General features: G+C 47.4%; 1 protein-coding gene across 4 annotated transcripts in view; it reads left to right on the top strand.

Moving 5' to 3' along the window:
* Positions 1-102: 102 nt before the first annotated feature.
* The window catches only part of NUP98 (nucleoporin 98 and 96 precursor), a 38,584-nt gene continuing 28,905 nt past the window's right edge, over positions 103-9,781 (top strand). Inside the window, exons 1-10 of one of the 4 annotated variants that reach the window (XM_090134304.1) lie at positions 103-252; positions 1,957-2,061; positions 2,845-2,946; positions 3,068-3,247; positions 3,932-4,071; positions 5,330-5,437; positions 6,044-6,227; positions 7,323-7,486; positions 8,263-8,400; positions 8,894-8,951. In XM_090134304.1, the coding sequence (XP_089990430.1) occupies positions 1,989-2,061; positions 2,845-2,946; positions 3,068-3,247; positions 3,932-4,071; positions 5,330-5,437; positions 6,044-6,227; positions 7,323-7,486; positions 8,263-8,400; positions 8,894-8,951 (1,147 nt within the window). In that variant the 5' untranslated portion in view covers positions 103-252; positions 1,957-1,988. Of the gene's footprint in view, positions 253-310; positions 436-1,956; positions 2,062-2,844; positions 2,947-3,067; positions 3,248-3,931; positions 4,072-4,512; positions 4,604-5,329; positions 5,438-6,043; positions 6,228-7,322; positions 7,487-8,262; positions 8,401-8,893; positions 8,979-9,781 lie in introns of those variants that run through there. The other 3 variants (XM_090134302.1, XM_090134303.1, XM_090134305.1) reach the window with 3 other exon arrangements.

The raw sequence follows: 9,781 nt of genomic DNA, 5'->3' as shown, positions 1-9,781 counted from the left end.
CCCTTTCGCCAATAGATAAGAGGAATCGGGGAGAGTGGGTGGGTCCACCTGCCGCAGCCAAGCAGCGGCAACCAATGAGCTGCGGGCTCAGGGGGGCGGGGCCGGCGCCGGCGCGGGGGCCGCTGGGAGGCGCGCGGAGCGGGTTGTGACGCAGCTTCCTCTGTGTGAGGCGGCGGCGCGGGAGTGGCGAGGCTGGATCGGGCCGGGCCGGACCGGACCCGGCCGGACCGCGCTGCTCTCCTCTCTTCGACGGTGAGCTCCGCGTCCGCAGAGCGCTCGGGGGCTCCTCGGGTCGCGCTGCGGCCTTTTCGTTACGGTGCAGCCTTGGAAGCTGGGAGCCGGGCCGCCGCGGCCTTCGGGTGGTGGGGCTGGGAGCGGGGCTGAGCGGGGGATGTCGCGATGATCGGGATAGCGGCGTGAAACGGCGCTGCTGAGGTGACCGAGGGCTGGGGAGCGTTGTGAGGGAGCTGCCCCGTGCTGGGGCTCAGCACCGCGGTTTGGCGTGCGGTGCGGCGCTGTGTGGAGGCTGCCGCTGTCGCTGTGTGATGGGGGGAACGCGGTGGGTCTGCGCTGTGGGCCTGGCTAATGCTGCCGGCGGCGGTGGCGTTCTTGGGGTGGAGTAGCTGATGGTCCCAGGGCAGAAAAGGACTGCAGGTTTCTGAGGCTGTAATTCTTGTCGTGGTTTCGTTTCTGTGTGACCTATTCATAGAATCGCAGAATGGCCCGGGTTGGAAGAGACCTCAAGGATCATGAACTCCAACCCCCCACCACACGCAAGGCCACCAACCTCCACATTTCAGAGCAGCCCAGGCTGCCCAGGGCCCCATCCAACCTGGCCTTGAACACCTCCAGGGATGGACAGGGCATCCACAGCCTCTCTGGGCAGCTGTTCCAGCACCTCACCACTCTCACAGCTCACAGCAAACAACTTCCCCCTGACATCCAACTGAAATCTGCCCTCCCTCACCTTCAAACCATTTCCCCCTGTCTACCCTATTATTATCATTCCCCATACCTGGAGGTATTCAGGGCCAGGCTGCATGTGGCTCAGGGCAGCCTGATCTGCTGGTTGGCGACCTCGCACAGAGCAGGGGGTTGAAACTCAGTGATCATTGTGGTCTTGTTTAACCCAGGCCTTTCTGTCGTTGTGTGATCCTCCTTTATCAGCAGGGGTGGTTGGACTCAGTGAACTCATGAAGTCCCTTCCAACCCCTGTGGTTCTGTGACCAATTTGATTCTTGATGAAAAAGTGGTTATTTCCATTGTGCTTGTATTTGGAGACAAATTTGGAGGTAGTATTGTTAAACCTGCCCTGAAGTAAAACAGCATGAGGTGTTGGGGTACAGCACACCCCCAGTGAGCAGCTGCATGGAAGTATTCAGAAAGTTGGACATCTTGGTGAGCCCAGCAAGCAATGAAAGCAGAGCTGGAGGAAGATTTGTTCCTGTAGTTTTCATACAGTGCATTTCTTTATGCTGGGAGAAGTTGGAACACATGGGTTGTAACAGAAAAGTCCTCACGGACAATCTTGGTCTTGTAGTTCAGTGCAAATCCCTGTGTCTGTTCTTAAGGCCGTGTTCTGGCGGGCTCTCAGGTGTGCAGATGGCTGAGCAGAGATGTGCAGTGCACGTGGATCAGATGTGGGTAGCACTGTTTGTGAGAGATGTTCACTTGTTGAGAGCGCAGATGTGGGGAGTGTAGCTGCCTTGATTAGTTATCTTAGCATGTGGGATGTGTAGGAAACGTTAAGGATGGAGGGAAGCTTGCTTGTGGTGCTATTGAAGTGTCAGTGTTCTTGTTTCCTTAGGAGTTCTGGCTGTTTGCCATGTAGCGTGACTTCAGTCGTGCTGTCATGCATATCGTGGCTGAAGTACTCAGTTTGCTGAGTATCAACAGTGAGGAAGATGAGAAATGTCATTTAAAGCTTTGAAAGCTCAACTGGATTCTTTCTTCCAGGTTTAAGGAAAGGAAACTGATACATACTGAAAATGTTTAACAAATCTTTCGGAACTCCTTTTGGAGGTAACACTGGCTTTGGAACAACATCAACTTTTGGACAAAGTAAGTAATACATCTAAATCTGTACTTTTGATTTTTGCACTGCTTGGTGTGGGTTTTTTTTCCACAGAAGAACCGCTTAAGAATCACACAGAGATGGGGTTCTCTGTGTGTGATGGGAGCGGGGTGCTGCTGTGGGCTGTCCAGCTCACTTGCTTGGCAGTGATGAGAAGCAGAGCTGTGTTAGCAGAGAATCAGGACCCCAAACCTGCTTCACAGGGTCTTTGTTTCAGCACACACCGCAATTCCACATGCTGTTGATGAAGCTTCTTTTTATAAAAGGAGCGGGAAGTTGGATGCTTTAGTGAAGGCATTTTTGCCTGGGCTAGGAGGAAGGTTCATTCAGTTGGGACTGGAATATGGGAAGGAAAAAGCATGTGATGTGATTGCTCTCTGGAGATGCGTGTTGTGAATAGCATGGTGAAGTTGCTGACCATTAAAGCGGACCATAAAGCGGTGTGTATGCACTGCTTGGTAGGAAGAAAATGCAGCTTTTGCTCTTATTGCAGATAATTGCAGAGCAGCTTCCAGGTGGTGGAAGCCTTGCTGCCTGGTGTGGGGCTGAGCATCCTTGCCAGGTGTAGCAGTAGCTGAATCAACACCATAGGCTCTTTCTTAAGAGCTGTGAAAGCATTAATGGTGCTGCTTTGTGTAGCTCAGATGCTGAGGTATAGCTGGTCAGGCACAGACTTTGGTTTGGAAGTTGGAAAGGCAATTTCAGTGGTTAGTTTCTAGTACATGTGTTTAGAATATGATTTTGTCTAACCTGCGGTGCTCATTTTCCAGATGCTGGCTTTGGTACCACGGGTGGAGGAGCGTTTGGCACATCAGCCTTTGGGGCAAACAACAACACTGGGGGCCTCTTTGGGAACACCCAGGCAAAGCCAGGTACTGCAGTGTTGCACCCGTAGGCAGAATTCTGTCCTGAAAGCAATTACTTTTACCCCCAAAACCTCAAACCAAGCAGTGAAACGATTGCAAATGACTCACAGCTTGTTTCTGTCTGCAGGAGGGCTCTTCAGTTCCAACGCCTTTAATCAGCCAGCCACCTCCTCCACCAGCACTGGCTTTGGGTTTGGAACATCCACTGGGACATCCAGCAGCCTGTTTGGTACCACCAGCACTGGTGGAGGCCTCTTCTCATCCCAGAGCAATGCCTTTGCACAGAACAAGCCTGCTGGCTTTGGAAGTGAGTCAAGCTCTTGTGTCTCCTGAGTATGGCTTATTTATCTTGACTGTAGCATGGAAAGTTGGATGTGTGTGTGGGTCTGGTACAAGTGTTATGTGAAGTGTTAATGTTTGGTTTGTTGGTTTGGTTTCATTGTTATGGTCCACATTAGGCAGGTGCCAATGTGTTATGCAAAATCTGTAGCTGTGATTCTAGCTATGAGTTTTATGCTAATTCACATATAGGTAACCAACTGGTGTTTTCTATTATTAACTAATCTTTGGCTCCACTTGATTTTAGCTTTTTATTGTGCAGTTGTAGAGTAGTTACGGTTAGTTTTACCTCTGGTGCTAGAATGTTTGAATTAACCCTTCAGCACTTCTGTAATTCCCTGAAGCAGAAACTTCTGAAGAAAGCAAAAGCTTCCTGGATGCATTTGTACACAACTATTTATGGGTGCTGCTGTCAGCAGAATGGAACTGACTGCTGAGGTTCCTCTGCTATTTCCTGGGGTGATGAGATAGGGGGTAATCTACACTATGTTAACAGACCACAGGTTTCCAACACTGCTCTGTTTATTTTTTTTTCCCTTGCAGTTGATTTCATTTCCAAACTGTTTTCTAATTCAGATTGGATATTTGGCATTAAGTTTTAAATTAATGGTTGTTTTAGTGCTGATCTTTCTGTTCCTGTTTGTTTTTTAAGACTTTGGTACAAGTACCAGCAGTGGAGGTCTCTTTGGAACCACCAACACCACTTCTAATCCTTTTGGGAATCCATCTGGCTCTCTGTTTGGCCCAACCAGTTTTACTGCTACTCCGACTGGCACAACCATTAAATTCAATGTAAGTTCTGTTTCACCCTTTTAATTCAGCCTCTTTACTGTAGGAAATGTTCCATTCTGCAGTTCTTTTAGTGAAGCACTGCCTGGATCCACAAGCTTAAAAATAGGAAGTAGTTAATGCACAAGTATGCAGTGTTTTGAAATTGCTTGGAAATACCTTTAGTTGGACTGCTGCAGTGAAAATGTAATTAACTGCAAAGAACCCAGACTTTCATTTTGCTCTAATTAAACACCCCAGAGTAATGCCCTGTGTAGGTGTGAGATGTGCATCTGTGTTGTAGGATGAGCCTTCCTGGGCAGGCAGGAGGTGTCACAGAGCTCCAGGTGATCACAGTTGAACTTATTCTGGAATGTGGGTCAAAAGAAGTGCTCCTATCAGTCACTGTGGCATTGGGAATGAAAATGAGATTTGAACAGTGATGCCCTGTGTGTTTTTTGGATGAGTTCCCTTTAAGGGGGGGGGGAGGGTCCTTGAGGGTTCCGTGGCAGTTGAAAATGGAGGACGGCCTGGAAGAAGAGCTGTTGGAAATGGGGTAACTGCTATCTGCCCAAAAGGCTGCTTTCTCCTCAATAGCTGCTCAGTTGAGGGCTGAAATGAGCTGGGAATTCCGTTAACTGATGTGACAGAGCAGGGCTTTGCCTGGCATCTCTGCTTGAAGGCACAGCTGTAGTGATCAGCTTGGGCAGTGTTAGAGTGGCACTGTGTACTTCTTCCTAGTACAGTAAGATGGAAACAGGGCTGAAAGATAGCAGGGATAGTGAAATCCCTGCGTGCAGCTGGGGGATTTGTATCCTGAGCTGAAGTAAACTGCTGCACGAAGTGGAGCTGAAAGTTGATGACGCTGTGTTGTTCTGAGGGTTAGCAGGGTAAATTCCTCTATTGATTGCCACTTTGTTACAGCTGTAAGATAACAGAGGTATGCTGCTTCAGTTCCTGTAATGAATTTAGGTTTTAACAGCATTACAGAATGGCCCCATGAAAGGGACCTCAAAGATCATGAAGCTCCAACCCCCCACCGCAGGCAGGGCCACCAGCCTCCCCATTTCATAGCAGCCCAGGCTGCCCAGGGCCCCATCCAACCTGGCCTTGAACGCCTCCAGGGATGGACGGGGCATCCACAGCCTCCCTGGGCAGCTGTTCCAGCACCTCACCACTCTCTGAGTGAAGAACTTAAGAGCATCCGCTCAGAAACAACTACATCTATCAATAGAGACCTTTCTGGATTTTACATCTGATAGCTTAACCTCTTCTTTTGCAGCCCCCAACTGGTACGGATAGCATGGTCAAGTCTGGAGTTAGCACCACTATCAATACCAAGCACCAATGCATCACTGCTATGAAGGAGTATGAGAGCAAATCTCTCGAGGTCAGTTGATAATGTTCAAACATGTTTATTTGGTACAGCTGTTAATTGGTTTAGCAGAGCTTTTTTGGACTGTAATAAATATTGTATGTGCTTGCTAACAAATGCAGCTTTCAGTATCTACATCATGCACAGAAGTGGCATGAAACAAAACACATCGTTGTATTAGTGTTGGTTTTTAATGTGTTCACTGCAGTTTTTGAAGAGCTGAAATTCCATCTTGCTGTGTATCAGGGGGGTGAGATCCTGCTGTGAGCACTTGTGCTGATGAGATAATGGCAGAAGCCATGACAAAACTCAGTTGTTTGATGTAAACCACTGCTCTCAAGGATATAGCATGAAGCCCTCCTGTTCCAGTTTGCTTAACTGATACTTGAAAACAGGTGTACTCTGAAAATGCCCTCAGAAATAAAATTGAAGCCCAAGCATAAGTGCAGCGATGCATCTAAGCTCAGGTCTTGTTGATGCAGCTCTTGTTTTAAAATGTGGAGCTGTTAGCAGCTGTTGTTGGTACCTTTGTCCTGGGGCAGGCTGGAAGCTGTGTGAGCATACTGGTGGCGTGGCTTTAACCTTACTCTGTGTAAAGAGAAATGGGTTTTCCTGTACTAGGAGCTGCGTTTAGAAGACTACATGGCCAATAGGAAAGGGCCCTCGAATCCTGTGGGAGCAGGAGCCACTACAGGCTTGTTTGGGACTTCCACTGCTACTTCGAGCACAGCTACAGGACTTTTTGGCTCTTCTACCACTAATACAGGCTTTTCATATGGACAGAATAAAACTGCTTTTGGAACGAGTAAGTACTGCCTGCGTGCTGCTCAACTGTGACTGGATATGCCAATGCTTTATTAAACTATTCAGCCATGAGAAGGATGAGGAAGTGCTGGTGTGAGCTTAGAGTTTGACTGTTGCATTATCGACGTTCTGTAATGAGATTTTTGCTTTCTGCTAATGAGCAGACATGAATTCTGTGGTCACAAACTTGTATGTTTATTGTGACCCAATGAGACAGTGCCAGGATCTGTTCTCCAGACCCTTGCATATTGTGCCAGCCTGGTTTCACACCATTTGAGTGTTCTTGGATGGAACATAAAAGCCAAATGTAAAGTTAACTAGGAACAGAAGCAAAGATCTGCTGCTTCTGAGGTTAGAATGAGTTTGTCCTTGATGGCTGGCCCTGCTGAGCTTTATCTTTGGGCTTGCTGTGTGGGCTCACCTAAGCTGCAGTCCTTGAGAGAGATGACCATGCAGGAAGCTGTGTGTGCAGCCTGCCCACTGAAGCAGTCCCTGGGTGCAGCTGGGGGATTTGTATCCTGAGCTGAAGTAAACTGCTTCAAAGAGTGAAACTGAAAGCTGATGATGCTGTGTTGTTCTGAGGGTTAGCAGGGTAAATTTCTCCACTGATTGCCACTTAGTCACAGCTGTAAGATAACAGAGGCATGCTGCTTCAGTTCCTGTATTGAATTTAGGTTTTAACAGCATTACAGAATGGTTTGGGTTGGAAGGGACCTCGAGGATTATGAAGCTCCAACCCCCCCCCACAGGCAGGGCCACCAACCATTCCCTTTCATAGCAGCCCAGGCTGCCTAGGGCCCCATCCAACCTGGCCTTGAACACCTCAGGGATGGACGGGGCATCCACAGCCTCTCTGGGCAGCTGTTCCAACAGCTCACTGCTCTCTCTGTCAAGAAATTCACACTCACTTCAGGACAAGGAGAACACAATAAAATGCACAGCTGCTTCCATCTGAGTGCAGCTGTGCTTTATTGGCCTTGTGTGTTTTGCTGTTCCATTGAGCTGAGGTTCTTTTTTTTCTTGTTAGAATGTACTGCGTGTAGATTGGGATGAACACTTGAGGATTTTTTTTAAAACCAACTTCTTTGTGTTGTAGCTACGACTGGCTTTGGAACAGGAACAACAGGCGGTCTTTTTGGTCAGCAGACTCAAACTACAAGTCTGTTTAACAAACCATTTGGTCAGGCCACGACGACTCAGAACACAGGCTTTCCATTTGGGAATACCAGCACTCTAGGACAGCCAAACACGAGCACAATGGTAAGATGAGTTGTTTAAACCCTTCATGTGCTGTTGTGTGCCTATTCCAGCTGTGCAGGGTGGGGTTGTGATGCAGTGATCCTGGTCTTCCTCAGATTGTTCCACATCTTCCTTGGAACTCAAATGCGAAGCTCTGAGCTCTGCTGTCTGGTTGAGGAGCTTCTTACCCATCAGTGTTTTTCATTTTTGATACAAGCTTATACAGCTTACAATAAAAACCTGCAGTTTTTCCCAGGTAGCTTTTCCCATCCTTTTGAAGATGGCTGCTCTCACCAACTCTAGGATTTCCAATCATATTCATGCAGATGATAAAATTCTTGTTACTTGTTGCTGATTGTTAGCATTCTGTAGAAATTTATTAACAATTCTATGCTTTCTGGTGGCTAATGAGCATAATGGGTGGGGTCATCTGATTGAGAGGCTCTGCACGGCTGTAACTCATTGTATAGCCAGAAGCTCTGGATACAGATGTGCTGTATTCCTCCTTGCTTTGCTGTGGCTTCTCTCAGAAAACCCTCTGGAATGGTTATTGCTCATCTTCATTGCTCACATGGGGGGGGAAAACTACATTATGGAGCACAAATTCCTTTGTTTTCCTTACTGTAACTAATTGCCTGAATGAATCAAGCTCCTGAAACATTTTTTACCTTTTTTCCCCATCAGAAGGGAAAATACTGCAGTATTTATTAACAGACTTCTGGTGTTTGTTCTTCCATCATCATAGCTGGACTTCAGAAAGCTTTGTGGCATTATTTTAATGTAATTCCTCTTTGTAGGGTCCGTTTGGGGCCACGCAGCCCTCGCAGCCTGGAGGCCTTTTTGGAACAGCTGCCACTACCAATGCTGGCACTGCGTTTGGAACCGGAACTGGGCTTTTTGGACAAGCAAACACAGGATTTGGTGTTGGCGGTTCGGTACGTTCATATTTTTATAAATAAAATTAATGAAAATAAAACAAAACGGCATCTAGAGTCTGTGTGTTGACCTCGCTCAGAGCAGTGTTGTCGAAGTTAAGGTGCTGAAGGCGCAGAAGTAGTGCGGTTCCTTCTAAGTAGAGCTAGGCAGTAGAGCTAGTAATGTCTGGAGCGATGCAAGGCAGTAAGGGAGGCCAGACACATGGTGGGGGTGCCTTGGTGTGCTGCTGACAGTACAGGCCTATACGTTTTGATGTTCCCTTACTGAGAATGAACTTGATTCTCAGTAGCCAGTTATTTGGGTTTTAATGTGTTCTCTATAGGTAGAGGAGTGAAAAACTGTGTTCCAGAAAGTGGTTGCACGTAACAGCACTGCTGGGAGTTGGGGTTGTGCCTGGCTTTAGTTCTGCTTTCTTGCCTGCAATGAAACTCTTACACCCTTCTTTTAATATCATGCTGTCAGGTTTCCAAATTGATGTTTTCTTCCTTCCAGACCCTGTTTGGTAGCAAACCTGCTGGATTTGGAACCACCACGACCAGTACCTCATTTGGTACAACCACTGGCGGCGGGCTCTTTGGTAACAAACCAACCCTGAGTTTAGGAACCAATACAAACACTTCCAATTTTGGTACATATAAAAAAAAGTGGGATTCAATCACTTAAAACTATACTGCATATACCACACACCTGGCTGCTGAGTGTCGCATGCTAATGGTTGGGTGTTAGAATCCTCAGGTAAGCCGTCCTTCTGATGGGTGTTGCTGCAGAGGAACACCTTGGATCCTGTTTTGTACCTTTCTTTGGTGCTGTTCCCTGACTTACGACGTAGGTAGTTAAGTTGAAGTCCCACTGTTTCAATTAGTGCTTAGGAAGGTATAACCTGTAATGAAGAGCTATTGAAATCAAAGAACTTATACAACACTGTGCATCTGCAGCCTGTTACACATCTGTGATTGCAAAGGAATGTTCAGGGACACAGTGCTATCTGTGGTTTGATGGCAGATCTAAGAAATTTGTATTATGTAAGAGAGATAAGACATAGTGTCACTGATAGCTGCTGTCTTTCACACTTTGAGAATCTATAGCTTTGAAGGCTGGGGACTTGCATTAGTGTTTGCCTCTGACACTGATGGTGTTTGGTGTTCAGTGTGTGATCAGGCAGGAGAAATATCCAGGAGAAATCCAGGCTGGATGTGGCTCTGGGTAGCCTGGTCTGATGGTTGGCGACCCTGCACATAGCAGGGGGGTTGAAACTGGATGAGCTTTGTGGTCCTCTGCAACCCAGGCAATTCTATCATTCTATGAACCGTGTATTTGTTCAAGTAAATGTCAGTCTTCCTTTGTCTGCTGACACTGAGAGCAGCAGAACTGTTATTCCTC

Source organism: Phasianus colchicus, chromosome 1, assembly GCF_987193195.1.
Source record: "Phasianus colchicus chromosome 1, bPhaCol1.hap1.1, whole genome shotgun sequence".
Taxonomy (NCBI): Eukaryota; Metazoa; Chordata; class Aves; order Galliformes; family Phasianidae; genus Phasianus; species Phasianus colchicus.
This window is presented reverse-complemented; position numbering and strand designations above follow the sequence as displayed.